This window comes from Podarcis melisellensis (assembly GCF_964234715.1).
Source record: "Podarcis melisellensis genome assembly, chromosome: 17".
NCBI classification, from domain to species: Eukaryota; Metazoa; Chordata; class Lepidosauria; order Squamata; family Lacertidae; genus Podarcis; species Podarcis melisellensis.
Genome location: NC_138534.1, coordinates 12323980 through 12351956, shown reverse-complemented (window position 1 = coordinate 12351956; position 27977 = coordinate 12323980). Strand labels below are relative to the sequence as shown.

The following is a 27977-nucleotide window of genomic DNA, read 5'->3' as shown; positions in this document are numbered from 1 at the left end:
AAATATTTTTTAAATATTTATAAACAGTTGCAAGGAAAAAATAGAACTGTATGAAAATATCCTTCCCTTCTTCAGGTGATTAATGGGCTTTTAATCCGTAGCTGTTCAGAGGATACGAGTATGCCCTGCCCAACACTATACGGTCCCGCAGGAGTTTAAATAAGACATAGTAATTGCAGAAGAGGATCAGGGCCATGGAAAGGGTATGGTTCCACTTCTCCGACCGCAACAGGGAGTAGAGCTGATAGCAGACCACGCTGCCTTCAATGAGAATCAGCAGGTTGAGAAGCCGTAATGGACGGTGAAAGAGGAACTGTAGGGAGGGAAAAAAACAGTGCTTGAAGGGTCAGAAAGCAGACCGTTTCATGAAAACCAAATTCTGGGGGGCAGGGGAAAAGGAATAGAGGCCCAACAACTGCATCTGAAGCCCCAGGGCTGTAGCCACTAAGAACACTGCTGTGGTTCTGTTATTTGAACCACTGGATCAGATTCAACTACTCAGTTTTGCTAGAGGAAGCCATGCAAGAACTTGTGCTAGTGCAACAGGGCTTCCCCCCACCATGCGCCTATCCCAAACCTTCTCTAGAGGCAAGGAGATCATTCTGTCGGGCAAGCAGTAATGCTTGTGTTGATGGAAGAGCCTCCTCAGTATACCTGAAGGAGCGTCTCCAAGCCCATTGTTCAGCCCGGACACTGAGGTCCAGCTCAGAGGGCCTTCTGGTGGTTCTCTCACTGCGAGAAGTGAGGTTACAGGGAACCAGGCAGAAGGCCTGTTGTGGTGCCCGCCCTGTGGAACGCCCTCCCATCAGATGTCAAGGAAATAAACAACTATCTGACTTTTAGAAGACATCTGAAGGCAACCCTGTTTAGGGAAGTTTTTAATGTTTGATGTTTTATCATGTTATTAATATTCTGTTGGGAGCTGCCCAGAGTGGCAGGGGAAACCCAGCCAAATGGGCAGGGTATAAATAATAAAATATTATTATTACTCCCCCTCCTCCTCAGCTTAGCGCTACACTGAAATCCACCCCGTTATATGGCTAATACAGGGTTTCCCAGTTTTGGGTCTCTGGCTGTTTTTGGACTACAAAAACTTACTCAGGGGTTATATTACCAGATACAGTGGTACCTCAGGTTAAGTACTTAATTTGTTCCGTAGGTCTGTACTTAACCTGAAACTGTTCTTAACCTGAAGCACCACTTTAGCTAATGGGACCTCTTACTGCTGCCGCGCCGCCGGAGCACAATTTCTGTTCTTATCCTGAAGCAAAGTGCTTAACCTGAAGCACTATTTCTGGGTTAGCAGAGTTTGTAACCTGAAGCGTATGTAACCCGAGGTACCACTGTACTGCTGTATATGTGAAATTGTGCATAGTGGGGAACGCCATCTTAAAAAGCCAAACTCCACCAAAAACCCACAATCATCCTCCCAACTTCACCACAATCCCTCCCTCCAACAGGCCTCGAAGACTCATGGGATTGCAGTTGCAAAGGCTCCTGGGATTGTCAGCTGCTTTCCCGCTATTTGGGGGCCATTTTTGCCCATTCCGCAGGTTACATCCATTTATTTATTTGCAGGCGTCAGAAAAATTGTGCTTAACTGTGGTGGTGGGGCGTATGAATTCTTACGTAATAATACTTACGGTACTTACATAAAAGCGGGCATGGGACACATCTGAAGGCACTGCTACGTTATAAGGCCCGACTGCTTTGTATAGGCATCGACTATGTCGCACTAGCACTCCCTGTGGCCATATTGTGCTCTCAGACCAGCTGTGGAGTATGACAAAGGGACTCGGTGAGCATCAGAAAACCAACCCGGAGTAATTTCACAATTCAAAATGTTATATATATACACTTGGTAATATATACACCCCGAATTTGTGTTGATTTGTTTAGGCATTTATATACACATATTTTCAAGCAGTAGACACTGAAATAACAGCAAGAGGTTTCAACCAAGTTGTAAATTCTGAATTAGATTGGTCAATACAAACATACATAAAATCTGAGGTTTTAACTCTGTTTCGGAAAGTGGAATCTTTCTCTGGTAGCCATAAAATACAGAAAACAAAGATACATTGAGTTATGTAATAAAGCTGACAATCTTCTTGTACGTAGGTTAAAAATATATGCAACTGAAAAGAAGAATGCCTCAGGTATATATATTGAAGAACAAAAGGAAAGAAACCCCAAGGGTAAAATCATAAATAGCTTTGCATATACCCTCCAAAATATTTTGGACTACAACTTTGAACCTACAGCCAATTGTACAATTAGATGTGAATTTGAATAAGTAAAAACCAATTTAATAGGAATCCTAATTCTCTTCTTTATTTTTGCTTTGGAGGTGTACAGATGAAATTATGTAAAACTAGACACTAAAAGCTGAAATAAACAAGTGGACTTTTTTTGGAAAGATTAGCAATGAAGTAAGCTAACTTGATGAGAAGGCCTGCTTTAGTACCACTAATGTGCACAGGGCAGAAACTGCCCTGTATTAACTGCAAGAACCCTATCCTGTCCAATTTCAAATTTGGAGCTGGGAGAGGGAAGCAAGGGATTTATCCCCAGCCACAGTGTGAGGTCAAGAATCACAGTCTAATCCTTACCTAAGCCTGTCTACTCAGAGATAAGTACGACTGAGTTCAATCCGATATACTTTCAATTAAGCATGCGCATGCTTGCAGTTACCTTGCAGTAAGCACAATTAAACACAGCAGGACTTGCTTCAGAATAGAAATGTACTGAAAGAGAGAGGTAGGGTCCTGGGCACTCACAATTTTTGGTTTGGTTTGTGGACCCATTTTTATCCATACCTGGGCAGTGCCCTAAGTATGTAGAATCCACTGTTTTATTTTTGGGTGACTCACTTTGTTGCCTGAAGGGCAGGCACTAGATCACCTAAATTCAAATGAGACGAAATGATGATTTGAAAACTTGTGATTTGTCTGTTAAGTGATTTAAGCTAGGGAGAATGATGTTACACTAATTCTCTGCGCCCTCTTCCTACAATTCTCACTGGATGAGAAGACAAAAAAAACAAAACAAAACGCCCACCCTGCCAGTTACCACAATAAATTATGCAAAGAGTCTCAGGTAAGCCTATCAAAAGCAGATCTCAATAACAGGAACTGCAAGTATGGCGCACAACAAAATCATTGTAGAATACTGACACAGACAATGTAGTCTTGGGTCCAACTAAAGAAAGGTACAACATTAGGATACCTTCAGCTGCCCTATTTTCTTTCCCTTGACCCCTGTCAACAAATGCTTTGAGGTCACACTCACATGTGCTGGGGGGCATTGCTGTATGAGCCATGTTCCAGCTTCTGCCACTTGCCCAGGTGGGCAGCTGATCTGTGTAGCAAGTCACAATACTTGGGAGGAAGCAGCTGGGTGGTGAGCATGACAAAGGCGTTGATCCACACCATGATGAGGTGTTCACAGGACCAGCGCATGTCATAGTACTGTGTGCTCTGCAAGAAACCAAAGAGGGTGTTAATGCCAACGCCCCAGAGATCTCAAGAGTGGGAAGGCGGTGCCCTACAGCCATAGATTTAAGTAGATTTAAGAATTGCAAGGCCAGCAAAGGACTCTTTGAGATCCTCCTTTCTCCTTGGCATACATTACATGAATTTTTTGCACAGCCGATGTATATGCCATTGTGGAATATGCACACCCATGGTCACTGGTGTGGAAGTAAAACAACAAGCCCAAGATCGCTTCTTGGGTACACAGAGAGAAACTGAATTGGGTGTGGAAGGTCCAGATCTGCACATTAGACACCAGCCTGATAAGACCTCCTGTGATCTATCTGGACAGCTTTCTGAGGTCTCTGGTAAGTCAGCCTGGATATCACAGCTGCCTCTATTCTCTAACCATATTAATTCAAATCCTGCAATGGCTCCCGGTGGAGTACAGGATCAGGTTTAAGGTGCTGGTTTTAACCTTTAAAGCCCTATACGGCCTAGGACCCTCGAACCTACGGGATCGCCTCTCCTGGTATGTCCCATGGAGGATCTTACGGTCTTCAAACAAAAACATCTTGGAGGTCCCGGGCCACAGAGAAGTTAGGCTGGCCTCAACCAGAGCCAGGGCTTTTTTGGCTGTGGCCCCGATCTGGTGGAACGCTCTGTCACAAGAGACTAGGGCCCTGCGGGACTTGACATCTTTCCGCAGGGCCTGCAAGACAGAGCTGTTCCACAAGGCCTTTGGCCAAGGCACAGTCTGACCCCCTCCTTTGGTAATCCTCACAGAACTCTAGCCCAATGGTTGCCATTAATTTGACTTTGAATTGATTTTAGAACGCTGTGCTACTTTTATTGTTGTTAGCCACTCTGAGCCTGGCTTCAGCTGGGGAGGGCAGAATATAAATAAAATTTTATTATTATTATTACTAGTAGTATGAACACCGAAGGCACTGCCAAATCATGAAGTGAGCTTGGCATCAAATGCCTGCTAACAGTAGCAAAATACAGTGGTACCTTGGTACTCAAATGGCTTGGCTCCCGAACAAATTGGCTCCTGAATGCCACAAACCCTGAAGTAAGTGTTCTGGTTTGCAAACGTTTTTTGGAAGCTGAACGTCCGGCACGGCTTCTGCTTGAGTGCAGGAAGCTCCAGCAGCCATTCAGAAGCAGCACCTTACCTTGTTTTCGAACGGTTTCGGGGTTAAGTTCAAGAACCAAGGTACCACTGTATACTTGTTACAGTTGTCTGGGAAAGAGGATGGGGCTAATAGATGCGATGAAAAATGAGTGGACGAACCACAGCGGCACTACATGTATGGCAACACCTATCTGCCAATTGGGAGTGATACTCCAGAATCAAGCCACATTCTGCCATCCAGGCTGCCAGAGGGGAGACAGAGAAAGGGAAATTTAACCAGAAACCCACTGTGTTAACAATCCACAGACAAGATTTAGAAGGTGGTGGCAGCAGCAGCAGCAGTAATAGCAATGAAGGAATAGGGCAACAGCTACCTTCACAAAGCACAGTGGCAGGAATGCCACATAATAGGCACTGAAGAGGGAGTTGAATAGAACCTCCTTGATTCTGCGGTTGAAGTCTGCTTTCAGGCATTCCACCTCGTTGCGAATGAGGTCTGGAGACAAGGGGCAGCTGTGTGTGGGGATGGGCACAGGGTTGTTGAACTGTTCTTTCAGGGACTCTCTCAGGAGAGAGAGGAAGTCTTTGGGCTTGACGAGGCTGCCAACCCCCGTGGCACCAGAATCTACCAGCTGATCCTGCACCAAATAGCCACAGTCTGTGGGAAGAGGCTGTGTTCTGCTGTCTTGGTGGAAGCAGCACAGTGGGACATAGACACCAAACCTGCAGGGAAGGGAAAAGCGAAGGTGAAATTACAGCCTGTGGTATATTAGGCATTCCAACCATGAACATCTGAAAGAAGCTTCCTGAGCAAGAGGCTTGCATTTCCTACACCCAGGTTATTCGCTCATATGCTACTTTTGTGGTATGCCTCAACTCCCAGGGCTAAGCAGTGAGGCCATAGGTAAAGGAGCACAATCATTGTGTTGGCTCTATCTCTTCAATTGCTGCCATTCTTCTCCCCTTTCCTACCCACCTTTAAAATCTACTCTTCCTCATTGGCTCATATATTGCATTAAGTCGATGGACCAGATGTCTCTTGACCTTTATAATGATTCTAGCAGGGAAAAGATGTTGAGAGAGGCATCGTTTTCCTCCTATCCATTTCCCCCGAAAGACCTATTCAACTGGCGGCTTTTAACCCTGTCGATTCTCTGCCAATCTTGTGTGGATCAACAGGGCTTCTCTTTGTCATGTCTTGTACTTTTGGACCCTTTCCTATTTATTACATTCGGGATACAAGAGAATGATACTCACGGGTAGCCAAGAAAGAGGAGATTCAGAACAGAATGGCTACGGAAAAGGTTAACTAGTGTCCAGCAGAGCACCCATCCACACAAAGTGAGCAGCACCAGGCGTGCCAAAATCAGTGCCGTGTAGTGAATCACTGATGTAGTTCCCACCTGAGAGGCCTGCAAATTCAAACACCAGGAACCATCAGCCCTACAGTTTCTCTTGCTATATGCCACAATACATCCCAAGAAACAGCCTGACCTACCATCCCCACATGGTATAGCATGGCTCTCAAAGCCAAAAGGAAACCATTTTTATTTTTATTTTATTTCTTTGCTAGACTTAACAAAATAGTAATGAATGCTTTAAATATAGTTTTTTGGGGGGCGAGTACTGAAAGCAAGTAATTATATCCTCCTTAATACTGCAGGTGTTTGTGAGGGTAAAATATTAGCTTAGTGTTCTCTCTGACAGTAGCAAGACAGGGGGGAAATGGCATTACAGTTGTACCTTGGAAGTTGAACAGAATCCGTTCTGGAAGTCCATTCTGACTTCCAAAATGTTCAGAAACCAAAGTGTGGCTTCCGATTGGCTGCAGGAAGCTCCTGCAGCCAATCGGAAGTCGCTGAAGCCCCAGACGTTCGCCTTCCAAAAATAGTTCGCAGACCGGAACAGTCACTTCCGGGTTTGCGGTGTTCGGGAGCCAAAACATTCGAGAACTAAGCTGTTCGGAAACCAAGGTACAACTGTACTGTTAAGATGCAGAACCAATCAAAACAAAACCTACCACAAGGGGTGAGTGCTACCCCACTATAGTACCTTCAGTAAATAACAAAGCTTGTTTTTTCATCAGGAGTAGCCAATTTGGTTGATGCTGTGGACTACAGCTCCCGTTATATCTGACCATTGGCCATGCTGGGGGACGATGGGAGCTCAAAATATCTGGAGGGCACAAGGCTGGCTATGCCTGTTTTGAATGGGTGTGTGCATGTGTCAAACACTGGATTTCTGAGGACCATGCTTGGGGAATCCATCTAAGACCAGACCCAGCCATCTCCAAAGTGCGGGGCTAACCAAATGCAGATCAAGTAAGCCAACCACTTCCCTTTTCCAAACTTCTATGGCAAGAAGGCTCTAGATCAGGGATAGCTAACGTTCTACTCTCCAGATGGACCATTGACTCCAATGGTCAGGGATGGTGGGAGTTGCACAACAGCATCAAGTTGGCTATCCCTGCTTGAGTTGGTGTCATGAACATGTGCAGCGGCATTCAAGATTAGAGGAATCATGGAAAGAGTAATTTCCATAGCCTGGGACATTGGGACCCAAATTCAAGGTGTTGGTACTAACATAAAGTCCTATAAAGCTCAGGACCAGGTTACTTTAGAGACTGCCTTATCCCTTATGTACCCAGTAGAGCCCTCAGGTCTGCAAGCTCTAAAGATCTCAGAAGCCTGCTCCACAGTAATACATAATAGGGCTTTCAGGGTGGCTGCTCCTGTTCTGTGGAAAGATACACACTACAGTGGTACCTCGGTTTTCAAACGCAATCCATTCTGGAAGACCATTTGAGTTCTGAAACGTTCAAAAACAAAAAACTCAATAGCCGACAGCTAGGTTTTAGGATCTTGCACTCAGCGGAAGCCGTGTGGCATATTTGACTTCTGAGGCGTGTTTGAAAACTGAAACATTTACTTCCAGGTTTATGGCGTTCGAAAACCAAAATGTTTGTCAACGGAGATGTTCGAAAACTGAGGTATCACTGTATCTGCACTTTCTCAAAACAACTGAAGACATTTTTGTTCCAACACAGGGTTTCCAAGCTGGACAAATGTGTCTTTGCCCTAAGTGTCTATTTTGCATTGTTTTAGTTTTGTTGTGCTTTTGTTTCTTAACCTTTCTCATAATTTCCAGTGGCCTTAGAGGTTGCAGCATCTAGAGCTATCTGAGATCCTTGTAACAAAGTAAGTTTTGGAAACAGAACATGCAGTATCAGAGGTCTAGGAACCACTATTTTGTGCCCCATCAATAACAGTCCAAACTCTGTTCAACCCAAAAATCTTATATAAAGTCATCAGAAGCTTGGACTTGGAATGCCATGCACATTTTAAAATGACCTATGAAGAACTGACTTTCAAACTGGCACTCAAGAGATGAATCCCACTCTGTTTGCTTGTCTGTTAATTTCACAATTTCTCCCTTGGTTAATACAGTTAAGATGCAACCTCTACTGACACTGTCAATCTTGCTTGAAACGAAGTGCTGTTCACTTAATCTCTGCCTGATGTATTGCTATAGGTTCCTACTGGAACCTCACTGACTCTACCACTAGTGCAAATCACCCTGGGCTAATCCACTTTTTGTTTGTTAAAATTTAAGACGATTCCCAACAAATCCTCCCTCAGTTCCTTTTTCTTTTCACCTGACGTGGCAGCTGTTAACATCAATAAATGGCAGCACTTCACCAAGGTGAGTGAACATTTAGACCAGGGGTCAGCAAAATTTTTCAGCAGGGGGCTGGTTCACTGTCACTCAGACCTTGTGGGGCCAGACTATATTTTGAAAAAAAATAATGAACAAATTCCTATGCCCCCCCAAATAACCCAAAGATGCATTTTAAATAAAAGGACACATTCTACTCATGTAAAAACATGCTGATTCCTGGACCATCCGCGGGCAGAATTTAGAAGGCAATTGGGCTGGATATGGCCCCCGGGCCTTAGTGTGCCTACCCATGATGTAGGCTTTCATGTGTGGCAAATAAAAAAATGACAAGCATCATACTGAGCTCATTCTAAACCTCCGATTTCTTTGGGAGAGTTAATTGTGACAACATTACCTCAGAGATGAGGGCCCATACCAGCCTCCGCGCCAGCATCACTGTGATAAATGCTGCCAGATGGTAATCAATGAGGTGAAAGTTCTAAAGGAGAAAAGAACAGCGTATTCACCAGGGTGAAGGAGAGGCCAGAAAGGCAGGAGCTGCTGAGATGACATAGCAGAAGCATGGAAATTCCTATAAAGGAGAACCAGGACACACTGTGAACCATTCCAAGTCTGCCAGATAAAGAGGGAAGAGAAGGGGACAGATTAAGCACATAGAAGCAGCTTGGGAAGGCTACCGTATTTACAACTGCCACGTAGAAAGGAAAACCTAGGAGCAGACATTCTGTAGTTACCTGTGAATTTCTGGGGGTTTTTTGAGGGAAGGAAGGCAGTAAGCATAAGGGGGGAAGGCCCCACTCTTCTGGGGTTGTGAAGCCAGCCTTTGGGATCTGGAGGAAGGGACTCTCCCATCAATCTCCAGACACTACAGTAACGCACACACACACTCACACTCAAACATTAAATGAAGAGAAAAATGGTCAAACACAAAAACTGCACTGGCAACAGCCTCACTTCCTTGAAGGAAAACAGGAGGTGGGGGAAGGGGCTGTAAGTGGGAAAATGACCAGATCAGGATGAGTCACAAAGCAAGGAGGGAGGGGTAGATTGGGAACCTTTTAGAACTCCATTAGCCCAGTAGATAGTAACCCAATAAAGAGAGCATGTAGAGGGAAGACCTGGCTGCCCTCGTTCCCTTGATAAAAACAGGAATTCACAGGCAAGTCCAGAAGATTCATTGCTCCCGTTAGGGGAGGAAGGCAGCTAGTTTAAGGAATGTTGAGAGACAGTGCACCCCAGGGCCAAAACCTCCAAAATGCCCTTCCTTCCCACTCCCCCAAGTGTAGAGCTGCCTTGAGAAGTCGTAACCCAAAGGCTACCTTTGAGGGAGAAAAGGGGTGTATTTCATAATGTCTGGGAAAAAGAAAGGATGGCAGACTTGGTGATGTCAGCTGAGCCACAGAGACACCATGATTAAACTTCCCTAAGCAAACCGCAAGAAGGGCATGCGGCCAGCAACATGGACTCACCAGTGACGTACAGGAGGCAGGGTGGTTGTATGGGTACCACCACACGGTCTTATAGATATTAATATACTGAATAAAGAGGGCCACCAGCAAGTAGATGAAAAAGAAGAACTCAAACAGAAGGTTCCCGTCTACAGGCAGCTCAGGGATTCGGCAGTGTCGCACAGGCTCAGGGGTGATCAAGGCTGTAATTGGAGGAGCAGAGAGGCTGATAGCACTACCATTCCTGAAAAAGAGAGAAACAACACATCACACTAACTCTTGCCTGTGTTCCTGGGATATCTCACCCTATTGTGGGTTAAATGCTTAGCATTCAGAGTATTTAAATCGGTGCTGGGGGAAACCTCTGCCTGCAATTTTGGCCAAGCAACACCCACATGCTCTAGCCATGGCTCCTGTAGGGTCTACCTTTCCTTTGCAAGAACAGGCAAATCAAGCTATTGTTGCCGCCTGCAAAATGCTAGCTTGGTTATTGCTGCTTGCAAATACAGTGCACTTTGCAAGCACTGTCAATCAACTGACCTTCAGTGATGCAAGTGCCACCATGATCTCCAGCGGTTCCAAAGTCCTGCAAGGTTTGCTCACTCCTGGCAAAGCTAACACTAGGGGGGATGGGGAAAGAAAGGATCTGGTGTGCTGGTTTAAATTGTTCAACACCAGGTTTAAATTGTTCAACGTTAACTACCTCAAGAGATCCTTACAATTCTTTAACATAGGTCAATATGTTCATCCCCATATTGCAGATATGGGGCTGATTTGTCTAAGGTCAACTAGTAAGAAAATCACAGAAGAAAGGTCTGAACTGGGCACTTTTTGATATGCAGCTTAACCGCATGTACTACACTGAACAGTCCTTAACACAAAAAAGCAAAGTACTACACACAGCACTCTCAGTGATTCAGAACAAGTGATTTCTCTCTCTCTACACACGGCCTTTGGTAGTATGGGCTGTGACATGAATGATGAGTAGCACCTCACCACAGGCAAGCGCGATGCATGCCTTTGTCAAGAATTTGACACTTTTTAGCCTAGTATGGTGGGATGAAAGCACACATGTCACTTATGTCCTGTGTCCTTCCACAGGTGCCCCTTGTTTTTCCACTTCTGCAGAAGCCAATACCAGAAAAAAATGGAGCTCAGACCCTCATGCAGAGATACCAAATTTTCCCCAGCCTAATCCTGTTCCAGCTTTGTCTGTTGTACCAAGAATAAGATAATGTAACCAAGCAACCCCCTGACATTAGATGCCTAGCAGTGCATTCCAATCCTCTGGCTTCCTTATCTTAGCTTTCTCAACCTTCAAAACGTCTATGATATGCAATGTTTATTAATGAGCAATGCTCAAGTCAAGGCCACAATTTGAAGGAACAACTGGAAATTAAAATCCAACTAGCTGGAAGAGACACCCCATGACCCAGTGAATATCCAAATCTGAGCGCTAACTCTTGGAATGCCCAGAACAACAAAAAACAACTGGTTTTTTGTGACACTTACAAGATGCTTGGATGAAAACACTTGTATGTGTAACCTTGATATAAGAACTATTGCTTTCTTTTCATGTGTGCTGTACCTTATGAACTGTAACGGATGGGCCACCTGAGGGAAAGGGGTATGCAAAGGCTTTCAGGTCAGGTATTTTCTGTCTTCCAGACAAATGCCTGAGGTGCCAACCCACCTGAATACCTCCATTGCCCAACAGGAGTATGAGATATAAAATGAGCCAAACACAGAGTCAGGCAATCACACACTGCCAAATTCAGGGCAACAACAAGTGTAAAGAAACAAGATTCTTGTGAACCCAAGTGTGACCTGATGATGACAAGTAATAACAAAAGTTCTGCCTCCCACATTTAAGCCCACAATATTATGTTTTGACTTAACCTGTTTCTTAGACTAGTGCCGTTGCCACAGTTCCCACCAACTAACGTCTGGAGAGAAGGCAAAGCTGAACGGCTTAGCTGCTGCCGACTGGGTCCCCTCCTTCCACCGGGCATGACCAGGAACCAATCCACCTCTTCCACCTCTGGCAGCCTTTGCCCTGAGATCTAGGTAACAATTCGCAAGACTTTCCAGCTCTGCAAATGAGGGAAAAAAGAAAGAAATTAGTTCAACTGTGCCTCAAGCATCTGCTAAAATGAACTAAGTGCCTTGGATAACTCCCATGGCCCCAAAACTAGCCTTTTACAAAGTGTCAAGAAGCATATGGATAGGAGGAATTCAGCTGGCACGGTGTACTTCAGACACTTTCAATAAAATCCTGCAACAAAGAATCCTGAACCAGCTTATCAGCCATGAGATAAGACAACAGGACTTAGGGAGTACTAACTTAAGTTTAAGGAACAGGAAACAGAAAGAAGAAACAACAGGCAGTTTTCCCATTGGAAGGATGAAGTGAAATTCCCCTAGGATTAGTATTGGACTATACTGGTTTTTGGTCCGATTTTGCAGGGCCCTTCTTACATTCTTATCTAAAATATTAGCAACATTCCTTAACAATTTACAGTACCCGAGAGTTTTGACTTCTGCAAAATGTCTGCAGAAATCCTCACATGGGTGACTAGCTGCAAAGAAGTCAATGCTACTGGACCCCTCATATGAACAGGGCATTTTGGCAAGTGTAACTTGAAGCACGATACTTTGGATTCTACTAAAACAAATAATTATATTTCCGCTCTGATACATCGGAAAAGACAGATTTGAATGAAGACAGTGTTGTTTCACAACAATGGCAAATATGAGACAGTACCTGGATTTCTGGATCCCAGCCTATTAATTGCGCTTTTGTTTCTACTTTCACTGATCCCCAACTACCACCTGGGAGTAGAAATCCACACCTCACCCTCAGCCCACGCCAGGGAACATAACCATTATAGGTTAGAAGATAGGTGGGGAATCTGTGGCCTCTCCAAATGTCCTGTGCCTCGTTCCTATCTACCCCAGCCAGCATGGTCAATAGTGATGGACTATAGACATTGTAGGGACCTGGGTGGAGCTGTGGGTTAAACCACAGAGCCTAGGACTTGCCGATCGGAAGGTTGGCGGTTTGAATCCCCATGACAGGGTGAGCTCTTGTTGCTCGGTCCCTGCTCCTGCCCACCTAGCAGTTCGAAAGCACGTCAAAGTGCAAGTAGATAAATAGGTACCGCTCCGGTGGGAAGGTAAACGGCATTTCCATGCGCTGCTCTGGTTTGCCAGAAGCATCTTAGTCATGCTGTCCACATGACCCGGAAGCTGTACGCCGGGCTCCCTTAGCCAATAAAGCGAGGTGAGCACCGCAACCCCAGTCGGTCACTACCTAATGGTCAGGGGTCCCTATACCCTTTACCTTTATAGACATTTTAGACATTAGGAAGGCCACATAGCCACCAGAATTAGGAAGATAATATAGTTAGGGCACATAATGCAGACCATTTTTATAGCACCACCGATGTGCATGACATTGTTTTAATCTAGACTCACACAAAGGAGTAAGTTGCCATGACTAACCATCATTCCAAGCTTTCCTCCTTTACTTCAAAATAATTGTCAGTAATAGCTATTGGTCCTATATTTAATTAGTATTGAAAGTTGAAAACCAGCATACGACGTTTCCTATTGGGAGGTTTATATGAACAATGATGTGGCCTAGGTTGTGGCTGACACCGATTTATTTGGGATGGTGGAAACCCAGAACAGAAACAATCAACTTGGTACACAGCAAAAACGAAAGGACAATTCCATGTTAGGGATTATTAGGGGAGAAAATGAAAAAAAGACAGCCAATATGTGTTTATAGTGTACATTGTGTTTGCAATCTGTATACAGTCCTGCTTGCCTCATCTGCAGTATAAGTTCAGAGAAGGGCAACAAAACTCAAAGGGTTGGAGTCCCTTAATTTATTTGTATTTTAGTACATAAATATGTACCCTGCCTTTCCATTAATAATGCCCAAGGCAACTAACATTATAAAAAACAAGGTCAGAAGTAATGCAATAAGAACTTCTAAAAGCAGGTAGAGCCACAGAAAATACGACTGGCAAATGTCTGACAAAGCAGATGAACCTTTAACAGGCACCAGATCACTCAGGGCAGGGAGTTCCAGAGGAGTTCCCATAGGAATTTCCCTTTGAGGAAGTGCTTGAGCAGCCTAGAGAATTGTTTCCTCCTCAATACCAGACCTCAGGGTTGCACAGTGAAAATGGCAGTTGATTTAGGACTAACAGAAGAGAGTACCTCCTATGAGGCATAATTAGAGTGAATTCTGTAAGTTGTGAAAATCGCTGTAATGGGAAAGGGGGGGGGCTGCTCGTGCGTAAGCGTTTAAGTCCTCCAAGCTTCACATCAGTTCCTAAACGTTCCCAGTTTGAGGAGCCATGGGTGCGTGGCTACCTCAATCGCTGGCAGAATCCGTCAGTGGGCGTTTCCGGAATTTACTCCAACATAAGAGTTCCTTGACGGAAACTCTTCTTCTGGATTCTCTGCGTGACAGTTTCCTCCGCGGAGTGGGCGTCCCCAGCGGAGGTCCTGAGCCCTCCCCGCTATTCTCACTGGAAACATCTTGGAGCCCTTCCTCCGATTGAGTTTCTGCAGGAACTCTCCCTCTCCCCCTACTGGTTCCTTCCTCCGCATCCGAGGCTCTCCTAGCCTCCTTGAGCCCTTCCACCACCTGACTCTCCGATGGCAGTTCCCTGACAATCGCCTTTGTCTTGGATGACTTCAAAAGGGGGTAATACAAGTTCATGGAGCGTAGCGATCGTAGAAACTTGTCACTGATTAATCTAAAGGGGCGCCCATGTTCAGAAGCACTGCACCTCTGGATACCAGCTGCCAAGGATCAAAACAAGGGAGGTCCCTTGTCTTCATGCTCTGCTTGTGAACATCCTGGAGACATTTGGCTGGAAATCTCATGCGGTTGGAGCCACTGCTGGAAACAGGATTCCAAAATAGATGAACTGTTGAACAAGCAGCGCTCTTCGATTATGGCGTTACTTCACTTGACCAGTTGAGATGCTACAATATGACATTTAGCTGCCAAGCCATGGGCCTCTATTGAGAATTAACATGTGAAGCAAGCATGTTGATATGGTGGGGCTGCCAAAAGATGCAAATGAAAGATGAGAACATTGTGTATATCAAAATAGGTTTTGTGGCCATACAAACTTAGATCAAAATATTACCCCTTATTCAGGGGATAAGAACTCAATGTCCTAATCACTTCCTGTTTCTTACTTTCAGTGTTGTTATCTACATTCCTGCCCATGGTAAGAGTTATCTACTGCCACATTAAAACTGCAAGACAGGATACGTATCTAGGCAGATTTCCTGGGATCATTTAGTAACTGCATCACATGACAGCATGGATTCACTTTCAACTGTGTTTTACAAAACAAGGGCATGGTCCAACCACATTAGAAGTGCTTCAGTCCTGTTGATTCTAATGAGAAAGATATCAGAATGTGCTTAGTTTTATCACTGAAAGCTTTAATTAAAATATATGCAACATTCTGTTACGATCTGGAGAGCCAAGTCTTTGCTCAGTTGCAATTATTTTGTATGTCTAAAGACCTGTATGTATTGCAGCAACACTGTTTGCCTTATGGAGTCCAGCTTCCATATTGACACACTGGACTTTTGAGTTCAAAGTTGGCAAAATATTTTATTTACTGACCTTGGATAACACTGTCAATCAGAATAAAATGCTATTAGTAGGGGGAAAAGCAGCATGTACATAAAACTGACTTTTCGTTCAGATTCCCTGATTTCTGCTTTGTGACTAAAGATAAACATTTTAAAGAGTGTAGAGAAAATGATGTTATGTGAGAGAACACAAACACATATGTGCATTAAAGGGAAGCCAGAATTACTGGCGACAAAGGCTGACAAGATCCTAAACAGCTGCCACTTTGGTAGAAAAAGTGATTCTACTGGCATCACAAGAACAACTAATCACAAAATGTAGAATTTTAAAAACTTGCTAAAAAGGAAACTTTTCTCTTAAGCTTTGGATAGAGCTAGGTAATAGAGAAAAATGTGGCTAGATTTTGGACAATTGTGACAGCATTTGAAATTCCCATTATTCTAGGCACATGTGAAAAATGAACATAAGATTTTAGCTGCAGTTCATTCATTTTCAGCTTTGTATTCTTGTTATAAAAAAGTGTGCCTAGACATTCCATTGTTGCGCCCATAACCTAGGTTTAAGGTGCCATTTAGCTCCTAGCTTTCATATCTCAGTTTCTAACACTGAATTGTTATCATATGGAATGAGGGACTATTACTACTACTAATTTATTATCCACCCTTCACCCTAAGGTTCCTGGGTGGGTTACAGCCGTGGTTTGGCCTAGCATTATGTCTGCATCCAGGCTCACAGTTTTAACTCGCTTAACGTTATGTGTGAACTGGACCAATATACTGTAAGGCAATACTTTTACTATGCAAGAAATCTTGATTTGAAATGTGTATATATACACATTTATAGTATATATATACTCTTATAGTAGAAGGCCCACAAATCAAAAGAACTGGCAAACCGCTTCAGCCTCATCTTGCTAATGGTTAGGCAATTCTATCTGTTGTATTCACTGGTGCTGCAAACACCATATTCAGTGTCATTGCATATAAACATAATACATACAGATAACTTGCCATGTTTGCTTACATGCAGTAGCCAAATTACTCATACTGTGCACCCTTCAGTTTTATTAGGAACCATTACTATTAATTATTTTTGAACTTTTAAACTGCCCTTCATCATAAAGGCACCCTGGATGTGTGTGTTTCTGTACAAATCAATATAAAATTAACATTATAAACACATGGATATACAACGTAATTACAGTCAACGGAACCAAATCAGTAATTCAGCAGCAGCTCCTCCACACACCAGCATAAAAAAGTGATTAAACATGCAAAGGAGCTTAACGTGGTAGACAACCAATGCACCACTGACGGGGAGAAAGTTCCAGGAAAATGGGGCACCCTCACAGAGAAAGCTCTGCATTATGCTCCCTCTCAACTCCCACACTCGTTGGCAGAACCATGAGAAAGACCCCTCAGTCAATCCTAAGAGAGGAATTCAACGCAGCACTAGGAATATCATTTTTGCTTGCCTGATAGCAAGATCTCCCCCTCTCTGTCCCAGTGCGCTATTCTGGAGGCTATCGCAACCCACCCAGGCCAATTTGGTGGTCGAGGAGGAAGAATCACTGTGGAAGTCCTTGTGTGCGCTTCTGCTAGCAAGATGGATTAGCTGGATTGGGCCCTCAGGCACAGGCCTGCAAATACAGTACAGTGGTACCTCGCAAGACGAATGCCCCGCAAGACGAAAAACACGCAAGACAAAAGAGTTTTCCATTTTTTGAGTCATTCCGCAAGACGAATTTCCCTATGGGCTTGCTTTGCAAGACGAAACGTCTTGCGAGTTTGTTTCCTTTTTCTTAAAGCCGCTAAGCCGCTAATAGCCGCTAAGCCGCTAATAGCCGTGCTTCGCAAGACGAAAAAACCGCAAGACGAAGAGACTCGCGGAACAGATTAATTTCGTCTTGCGAGGCACCACTGTACCAAGGAAGGCACTCCTTCAGATATTTGGCTCTTAAGTCATTAAAAGCTTTATAAACCAAAGTTAATCCCTTGAATTGGGCACAAACTGGTAGCCAGTGCACCAGCAGAACCAGTATTATGTGGTTCATTCTTGCTGTACTACTCAGAACCTATACAGCTGCTGTCTTAAAAAGGAACCCCACATCTAAGACATTAGACTAAGGCTTAGGTATTAGCCAAAAAGTGGGCCACCATCAAGCACTGGGACTTTGCCCGTTTACTTCACACAAACGAAACCTGACTACTCCCACAGACAGTCGGAAACAGGGCTGGCCCAAGCGCAGCCGACAATTTAAATTCTGTAACCGAGATATGATCACTGGTATACACGTGGGTAGCAAATATTTAATCCATGTTTAGCTTGGCACCAACAACCCATTAAAATCCCAACGAGCCACCATCGGTGGGGGCGGCCAGGAGCAGGTAAACAGTACTAGGAAGGAAAAGTATTAGACTTTCCCCGTATTAGATGGTTTTGCACAGCTCAGCAGCTTTTTCCATAACGGAGATAGTTTGGACCTGGCAAAAGCATGCAAGTAGGAAGTCTGGGAACCACCTGCTTTCTGCCACAACCTGATTAATGCCCACCAGAAGTGGCTTTTCCCAGTCACATGCAAGGTCGCAAGTACAGTGGTACCTCGCAAGACGAAATTAATTGATTCTGCGAGTTTTTTCGTCTTGCGAAGCACGGATTCCCATAGGAATGCATTGAAAAAGAAAAAGGAAACAAACTTGCAAGACGTTTTCATCTTGCGAAGCAAGCCCATAGGGAAATCCGTCTTGCGAAGCAACTCAAAAAACGAAAAACTCTTTCGTCTTGCGAGTTTTTCGTCTTACGAGGCATTCGTCTTGCGAGGTACCACTGTACCATGAAGTTAAGGTCCCAGAGAAGATAGGACCGCACTGCAACAAATAATCTGAGAAGGGTCTTGCTTTTCTTTGGGAAGCCCTAAATGGTTTCTGCCAAGTATAAGCACGCTGCAATTCCCAGCTATTTGTTTTTCCAAACTTGGGGGAATTTCACAGAGTCATTCTGTTCTGAATCTAAGTCATTCTTATTTCGGTGCATTCATTCCCTTATGTGTGTTATCCCAGATATTTATACAGCTACAGACCTGATCAATGCGGTCTGCAAAACATATTGCTTCACCACAAGGTATGTTTACAAGTGATTAAAAAACAAGTTCTTACAAGCCAACACGAATGCAGCAGCCTCAGAATAAGATACTATGCATGGAAGCAAGGTTGAAAAACACATTAATTCAGGGGCGTAGGGTGGAGGGGGTTGCCAGGGTGATGGCCCTGGGCACATTTTTTCAGGGGGCGCGGCACATTTGGCCCCTCATGCTGCCCTGCCAGCCCTGTGCTGCTTTGCAAGGCTGGGATCTGATCTGAATGATTTGCCCGGCAGAGCGATATGAGAAGGACGCAACAGCCATGTACCTTTCAATACCAGCCTCTCCCCTTGCTTTGTGAAGCAGGGATTGAAGGGAGCATGGCTGTTGCATCCTTTGCACGCCACCCTGCCAGTCCCAATCTAATGTGTGAGGCTGGGGCGATCCAAGGGCTGCGCCGGCCAGTCCCCCGTGAGGGTGGGCAGGCAGTGCAATATGGTTCTGCTTGGCTCTAGTGGGGAGGGGCATATTCCAGTGGTGGTGGCAGTGAGGGCTGAAGCGTCGCGTATCCGCCCCAGGCCCTGGCAAACCATGCTACGCTGCTGTATTGCTACTAGAAATAATTTGTTCTCCTGTAGTCCAAGAGAGAGTGTAGAATGCACAGAAGGGCACATGCCCAAATGAATGAAGGGAGGGGGGGACCTATCCCTCCTCATAAACACCACGAAGAACCTGTCCACCAAGGAACTCCACACCATAAGAGAATCAAAACAAGTGAGATAATCTAAATAAGATGCACAAAATAGTGCAATTTTTTTTGCATAATATGGTGCAATCGTAAGTACTGACTGGATTTTGAAAACGAAATGAGTAAACAAGAGAAAGGCTTTTCGCAAGGTGACATTTTCACAATGAAGGCGGATTCTGAAAGCAGATATATTTTTACAAGTTGTGAATTAGGGATACACATTCTTTCTGTTAACATACAAGCAGTCAACTTGGCACACATTTTTTTTTGCTTCTATTGAAAACCACTAGAAATGACATGTTGAGTGACGGGAAGAGATTTTAATGACCCTAAGAATCAGGAGATGGACGGATAAGCTAATTAAAAGTATTCAAAAAATATAGGTATTTTATATCAGTTCAACATAATTTGCACGATTGGTGCCTTGTCTTGAAGGACATTTCTTTTAAAAATATACTGGAATGGATCCAGTTTAATGTAGTCACACATAAGTTCCACTGAAATCAATGGGTCTTGTTAGTCACGACTAACATGGATTGGATTCAATCTATTTTTTATTTTTGTTTCACCACAGAAACTCACTGAATCCTTTTAAGAAATATCAGTTTACATTATTACTGTTTATTATTTATACAGCACCATTTTACCAAGAGCATGGAACTGGTCTCTCAGTTTACATTTATTGAGCTTAGAAAAATGAATTGATTGAAAACATTAGAGCACGGATTGCCAACCTGGTGCCCATGGGTACTGGTGTGCCCACTAGTACCTCCTATGATGCCTGCAAAAGGCTCAGTAAATATCTCCTCAAAAATCCAAAATGCATGAGGACTGGCAGTGGTAGGGGGATGCCCACATCTTTTTCTGTCTCTTTTCATTCCTTTACATGTGGCAGCCATTTTGTGTTATGTCGGACACACTACAGCTGCCATGTTCCAGCGTTCAAAACTAGCCAGGCACCAGTCACATTTTGCGAATGAATGGAAATGTCCAGGAGCCACGCTTAGCACCTAGCATCTTCACTTTCCTAGTTGCAGTCAGCTGGTCTGCCAGGTACAGCGGCAGCAAAAGCTGGGGCAACAAAGGACGCATGTCTCTTGCTGCTGCGCAACCCTGCCAAACAACTGATTTGCCCAGCAGCGCAGCAGCAAAAGATACACCTTTTTTCCTTTTTCTTGCTGCCGCACTCCCAAGGTGAATCAGGTGTTTAGCAAGGTAGACTGGTAGGGAAAGACACATTTTGTGCTGCTGCACTACTCTGCAGTCACCTGATTCACCAAGCAGCAATAATAAAATAACAACAACAATAATAATATTTTTTGCTGCTGGGCAAATGAGATGTTTGGTGGGGTATAGCAGCTGTGCTACCCTCCCGACCCCCAGACTGGCCAGCAGCATTTTGTTTGTTGTTGTTGTGGGGCTGCCTGGTCTGGTAGTGGGGTAGAAAGAAAAAAGGCGCCTTGACATTTTGTTTTGGCACCCACAGCCTAGGTCCCAGGAGCCACATGGCTCCTAGCATTCCTATCCCAGTTTCTAGCAATACATGCACCTATACTACTTTTTCAATATTCTCAAATGTGCCCACTCAAAACATTTGCGACCTCTGGACTAGTGGGACACTAGTGAAAGAGATACAGGTGCTGGAAAAAGACCAAGATTGGATCCATACTTAGTCGTGCTTAGAGAAGACCCTACTGAAATCACTGGGACTGAAGATAGAACTGTGGGTGATATCCAACTTAGGTTGATGACCTGCACCACATACCTGCAAGTAAGCCCCTTTGACCTCAACAGGACTTACTTCTAAGCAGACATGTATGGGACTGTGCTATGAATTACATAAGACCACTGATTTTAGTGCATCTGTTCTGACTAACACTGAATACCAGACTAAGTCTGGATCTAAACTTATAAAGCAGGAGTAAGAAACCTTTTTGGTTCCACAGGCAGTTCCTGGTCATATTTGACAGGTGAATGGGCCAAACTACCCATCAATCACATGACATCACAACAATGCCATGTGCAAGATGCTTTGGAATCTTAAAGTTGGGAAGTGCCCCACCAAACTGTTTTAGCAGAGGAACCCATACAGGTTTGCATGGAATCCTCTGCAAAAATGATGGGGGCGGGGACATTCTTTTAAGTGAGAGATTCTGATTCACCTCTACCACCCAATCTCATTATTGAACTAGGATTTATAAACTATTAATCAACTTCCTCTTATCAATAGTGACTAGTTGCATACCAAGTGTGACCAAGCAGGATTTATTACAGGAGGAGAGTTGAAGATCAGCCTAACTAAATACATAGGGGATAATTATTTACTGAAACATATGTAACATTTGTTTGCGTAGATTAAAGGAAGATAAAAGTAAACCTATATTTATACAGCACCATCAGTAAGCATGATGTTTTATAGTGTATAAAAAGGTTTTCCTACATTGAGGAGCTTGCAGTGTAATCTTACAACAAAGAGGAGATGGGGTAAACATCAAGCAACATGTGGGTGCTTCTGTTCATATGTATTTAATTTAGGCTTAGTTCCATCCCTAGTTACCATAGCGCGTAGGAACTAAGGGGTTATGTCAAAGGCTTTATGGAAAAAGTTGAGTTCCGAGGTGAGATCAAGAGGGGCATCAAGAAAGTTGCAGTATCTTTTGAGGGAGTAGAAGACCTTTGCACAGTGAAAGACAGTGAAGCCAGAGAAGGAAAGATCATGGGCAAGGTTGAATGTGCTCATACTGAAAACATGGAACAGGGTGAACTGGCAGGGCACAGAGGAGATGAACTGTTGTTGGCGGTGGCTGCAGGGCCAGAGGCTGACCCAGGGGAAGGGAGCAGCAATTTATGGGGTTTATGCCTCTTGTGAGACAGGAGTCAGGGCTGGAGGGAAGGGAAGAGTCTGAGCAGGAACAGATGGGGAAGGGGTGCAGGATGCAGGACAGGAGCTCGAGTGAGATGAAGGGTAGGATGCACCAGGAGAGGAGGAAGACAGGGTACCTGTCACAAGAGGCCAGGGCCCTGCGGGACTTGACATCTTTCCGCAGGGCCTGCAAGACAGAGCTGTTCCACCAGGCCTTTGGCCAGGGCACAGCCTGACTCCCTCCCTCGGCAATCTTCGCGGAGCTCTGGCCCAATGGCTGCCAGTGGCTTGAATTAATTAATTTTATAATGAATGATTTTAGAGTGTTGTTTATGCTGTACTTTTGTACTGTTTTATTGTTAGCCGCCCTGAGCCCGGCTTCGGCTGGGGAGGGCGGGATATAAATAAAATTTATTATTATTATTATTATTACCTGGATGGTGCACGTGGACCGTCAGACGGAGGTACCTAAGTTTGCATGGAGACGTGGTTATACCAACAGTCCAGCTCAGAGAATAACCCTGAGGAGGGGATGCCAGCCACTTGTCGGCAGAAGTATGTGCACATGTTCTGTGCACCTTAGGAACTACTGTAATTGTGTGCTTTGTCAATAAAGAATTATGCTGCCCACCGTTTGTCTTCCTTGGGCTGGGTGTGCTCAGGACACCAATGAAATCATAGCAACCATTAGGCAGATTAAGGGGGAAATATTCTTTCCTGAATTTGAAGGGATATTTTTCCTAGAAATACTCTTCTTTTGACTACATAAATTGTAATATTTACATCAGATTATATCCAGTGTTCGAAACTCCCATTGTTCTAGGTGCATTTTGCGACAGGGAATTGCATTAGCGAGAGCAGTTTCTGAGCTCTGGGTGCAGATTAAAACTGCAGAGTGGAAGGAAAGGAGGACCCTTTTCTGCCTCCCCACTTCCAGCTGCTCTCTGAAGACTGGAGAAGAGACCCTCTTAAGAATATTAGGGGGGGTGGGCAGGGGAAGGACTAGACCATGTGAAAAATGAACATAAGATTTTAGCTGCAGTTCATTCATTTTCAGCTTTGTATTCGTGTTATAAAAAAGTGTGCGTAGACATTCCATTGTTGCGCCCATAACCTAGGTTTAAGGTACCATTTAGCCCCTAGTTTTCATATCTCAGTTTCTAACACTGTTTATAGCCTTCAAGTACTTCCAAATTCGGAACTATATTTTGTAACGTTGCACCAATTTAGAAACCAAGCTTGGGGAAAATTAAAAACACACACACAAAGAAGCTATGTCACCTGCTTCTTAATTTAACTAACCAAGGGAGCAAGATATTGCATATTTAAAGAGTGGCACCTTTCCAACATAGTTTGGAAGATTATGAATGAGTCACGGACTTCCATGCTTTCCTCCCCTTCCAGCCTCTAGTACATGGCTTCTCTCTCTATTTCCTGTTTAGCACCAACCATCATTTTGCCAAAACATCTGAACTATGAACCTGCCCTTCTCTGGGGAGTGCAATCCCATCCAAAGCAGCCTTGTCTTTTCATTTCTTGGAAAACTCTGCAAGCATAATACTGCCATCTTGTCTAACTCAAGTTTCAATTTGCTGGCCCCCATCCAGCCTGTTAATGCCTCTAGGCACTGTTCTAGAACCTCAGACACCTAGCCTGATTCAGATGGAATGGAGAGATAAAGCCACTCTTAGCATTTAGCCTTGAAGATATATATCTAGAGAGAGAGAGACAGAGACTTCAATTAAAATAGACTTTTATATTCATGAAAAATATAAAGGTGTGACAAGGATTAGTTTGGATATATATATTGTGCCTTAGCACATTTTGTCTTTAAAATCAGAGATGAGGATGAAATCTAATCATTTATCGCCACAAGTATCAGTACTCCGATCCTCAATATGCTTATTTTAAAGTCTCATTTCAAAATACTCTTAGGATTGCTAACTAGAAAGTGTGACCCACTAAAACTGCCATGCAGGTGCCCATGTGCATAAAGCCCATGGCAAAGCTCAGACATACCTAGGACTGAAAAACAGTATGGCCCAGTTGCTTTGCAACAGCAGCTGGCAACTGCTACAACCAGCTGGAGGAATCAAAACAGTTTCCTAGCCAGGAATATAGCACCACGGCCTTGTTGATCCTTACCAGTATTGTTGCCAATGCTCACACCACTTACAACAGCTTGGCTATACCTAGAACTGCACAGCAGCACAACAGTGTACAGTGCTACATGAAAAAGACTGGATTTAAACTCAACACTCGATTCACTGGACAATGGCCACATTCGTCCATAATGCTACCAAGAAATCTAATTAGTCTGCACATTAGCAAGGAGTCCCTACTTTGCTCCTCTTTTTCTAAGGAGTAGAGCAGGGATCAGCAACCTTTTTCGGTTGTGGGCCGGTCCACCACCCCTCAAGACCATGTGGTGGGCCAGACTATATGGGGGGGGGGGTGGAATGAACGAATTCCTATGCCCCACAAATAACCCAGAGATGCATTTTAAATAAAAACACACATTCTACTCACAAAAACACCAGGCAGGCCCCACAAATAACCCAGAGATGCATTTTAAATAAAAGGACACATTCTACTCATGTAAAAACATGCTGATTCCGGGACCGTCCGTGGGCCGCATTCTAAACCAGCTGATAGCCATGGTTTGTTGGCATTGCATGTAAGCACAGCCTATGGTTCTTAGCAGAGAGTAGAGTGATGAATACATTTATCTATTCCTCACCAGTAATTACAAGGAACCTAAGTAGGAACACGCCCTTTGCAGATACCAATGGAAATATTCAAATGATCAACTTCAAAATGGAAAATCTGTGAGAGACAGCTAACCTACTTGTTTCAGAGTGCTGTAAATTAAGTTGAGCATCCACACATTTTAAAGGTTGAGAAAAAGGAAAACACTGTTTGGTGACCCTTCATATCAAGAAGTTTCTGAGTGTAAGTCAGAAGTAGGCCCTTCATAAACTTTTCCATTAGCATATTTTTCAAAATGGAGCAGGCAGCTTCCCTTCATTGTGTCTGTTTCCAAAAATTCCCCGTTTTTCCAATCTTCACCAGAGTGTCCAACCTCTCCTGCCTATTCTTCAGAAAAATGAATTCACAGTAATGGGAATTTACCCTTTTAAGAATAAGAATTATTCATTATTTCATATCTATTATTCATGAAGACATTACTCACATGTGCACTAATGTGAAACCAAAACCAAACCTATTTTAGTCCAAAATTCATGAGCCACTTCCTGAGTTCAAGTGACCACAAGATATAGCTTCCTGACATAGTAGGAAGAGATGCTATTTAAACTAGAAAATTAAAGCTGCAATTCACCTTCCTGAGAGTTAAGCCCTACTTAACTACATCTGAATCCATGGCTGAACTAAAAATATAACAAATTTTGTCATTTCATGTTGAGCCAGCAAAACCACACAAGATTATTTCAAAGTACCTTTCGCCTTAAAACAACCACCATCATCCACACAGGATTTCCTTCCAGAGGTAGTAACATTTAGGAATGTAGTGTTAATGTGCATTTTGATGACAACATAGGTAAGTGGTTGCATTGTAATTAACACTTTCAAGGTGCTGATCAACATTGTCCTGTTGGGGCAATTTCTCAACTGGGGCCAGAAGCCACAAATTCTGTTGGAGGTGTTTTGAAAGACAGATCCCAAATACCTGCAAATTTGGGGGATAACTGAAAAAAGCAAATCCCATTCTTACCCACATACGCAAGTTACATTTACACAGGCAAACTGCACACATTTGAGTACGGTAACAATATTATGCTTTAATCGTTTCAGTTTCAGTGTCTGTTTTGGCTTAGATGGGCACCAAATTGATCAGAATTCTGAACCTGTTTTTTGGGGTTTGCTCTGCTATGTTTGGAACCCACCTGTTTAGTCCTTCTAACTGAAATGTGGCAAGCCTTACTGTTTAGCACATGTGCAACCTTATCTTGTGCCACATGTTTAATCGGACAGACGTTTTTTGAGTTCAGTCGGGCTTATTTCCCCATAAAGTGTGCACAGGATGAAGCCTAGGCAAAATTACACAATGTTTAGAGAGGCAGTCAAATGTGCTAGTCACTTGCTCCTGCTGAACGCCTGATTCTGAGGGATATTCCTGAAGTGCTTGACACTAATATGCAGAGCCAAACCTTTCAAGTCCAGATATTTTTTTTTGTAGACAGAAAAAGGAGAAGTTTAAATAAGCCTCAACAGCCTAGGTAAACTCGGCCCTCGAGATGTTTTGGGACTACAACTCCCATCATCCCTGACCGCTGGTCCTGTTAGCTAGGGATCATGTTCAGGTGTTGTTGGACTACAAATCCAACCACCCCAGTCACTGGTTGGCCACGTGGAAGCTGGAAGTCTAGCAACATTCAGAGGGAACAAACTAGGTAACCCTAGGTTTTCATCTACAACCATAATATCACCCAAGGAGAACGGGAGGTGGCATTTCTTTATTTTAAATGTGAGGCAACCTAATTCCTATACGAAAAAGGGGGGGGTGAAAAATGAGGTGGGGGCATGACTTTTTTCAGCTGGAACTCACCGGAACTCAGTTCTGCCACCTCTCAGGTGAGTGCCATTGGCATTCTAAGAGAATGAGGGAGGTGTTCGTGGTTAAGTCCAGCACCTCTTGTCCTAGAAAAATAGGACTGGGTGAGGGAAAGAGTGCCACACTGTATCAAGGGGAGTGGTAGGAGGAAGAAGAACCGCCTCTCCCCATATGAATCAACCTCGACCCTGCAATCAATGTCTGTAAGGCCTGAACATAGGAACCGGCCTTTTCTGAAGTGGCTCCCTGCTTGTGAAATGCTGTCTCCAGGGAGGCTCGCCTGGCACCTTCATTACCTACCTTTGGGCGCCAAGCAAAAGTGTTCCTCTTTCCTTGGGCCTTTGGCTAATTATACACCCTATGGGCATTTAAACCGCGGCTAGAGTTTTGGCTTCTTAATGCGTTTTCATGTTTCTGTGTCACAAACCGCCCTGCGATCCTTACGTGAAGGACGGCATAGAAACCTATAAATCAATCCATCAATAATGTATAAGTAAGTAAATAAGAAATATTCTCAAGTGGTGTTTGAGAGAGAGAGAGAGAGAGAGAGAGAAAGAAAGAAAGAAAGAGAGAGAGAGAGAGAGAGAGAGAGAGAGAGAGAGAAAGAAAGAGAAAGAAAGAAAGTAAGAAAGAGAGAGAGAGAGAGAGAGAGAGAGAGAGAAAGAAAGAAGTGAAAGGCACCTGAGGAAGAGAAAGAAAGAAAGAAAGAAAGAAAGAAAGAAAGAAAGAAAGAAAGAAAGAAAGAAAGAAAGAAGTGAAAGGCACCTGAGGAAGAAAAGTGTATGTATTGGGGAGGAGGGGGCGGGTTGGGATGCCAGTGAGTAACTGAGCAGCAGCAAACTGGCAATTAACCCAACGGGAAGGAGGAATGGATGAAGAGCAGCAGAAGGGGGAAGAAAGAGGAGAAGGAGAGGAAATTAAAAAAAAAGGAGGTCTTCCCCTTTGGCTGAGAGACAAAGAAAGGCGGGCGGGAGCTAGGCCGACGGGGGAGGCTCCCCTCTCCTCCTCCCTTGGAAGGGCCTTCCTGGGACGGTGGGGCGCCCCGTCCGGGCACCCCACGCCGTGAGGAAAACACGAGCGTGAGGGAGAGAAGGAAGGAAGGAAGGAAGGAGCGGCCGCTCGCTCGCTCTCTCGCTCGCGCCCACTCACCGCCTCTCTAGCAGCACCATGAGGGGGTCCCGCCGCCGCAGCAGCAGCAGCCGCCTGCCCGCTCTCGGGGGCCCGCCAGGCTGCGGAGGGGACCCGTCCCGGAACGTCCCGGTCCGGCTCCCCGTTTCCTCTTGTCCCTCCTTCGCTCGTTGTCGCGGCGGCGACTGCAGCTCCTGCCGCCCTGAAGAGACGT

General features: G+C 44.3%; 1 protein-coding gene across 2 annotated transcripts; it reads right to left on the bottom strand.

The window, feature by feature from the left end:
* Nucleotides 1-3: 3 nt before the first annotated feature.
* Nucleotides 4-27971, bottom strand: TMEM39A (transmembrane protein 39A). Of its 2 annotated transcripts, none has more exons than XM_081894427.1 (9): nucleotides 27785-27971; nucleotides 11637-11830; nucleotides 9759-9981; nucleotides 8684-8767; nucleotides 5869-6023; nucleotides 4986-5334; nucleotides 3292-3479; nucleotides 1644-1773; nucleotides 4-313 (listed from the first exon to the last, which is right to left on the bottom strand). In XM_081894427.1, the coding sequence occupies exons 2-9, from the start codon at nucleotides 11747-11749 to the stop codon at nucleotides 80-82; spliced, it is 1476 nt and encodes a 491-aa protein (XP_081750553.1). In that variant the 5' UTR covers nucleotides 11750-11830; nucleotides 27785-27971; the 3' UTR covers nucleotides 4-79. The 2 variants fall into 2 exon arrangements, with proteins under 2 accessions (XP_081750553.1, XP_081750554.1); XM_081894428.1 differs by having other exon boundaries at nucleotides 1653-1773; nucleotides 27785-27970.
* Between the last annotated feature and the right edge of the window lie 6 nt (nucleotides 27972-27977).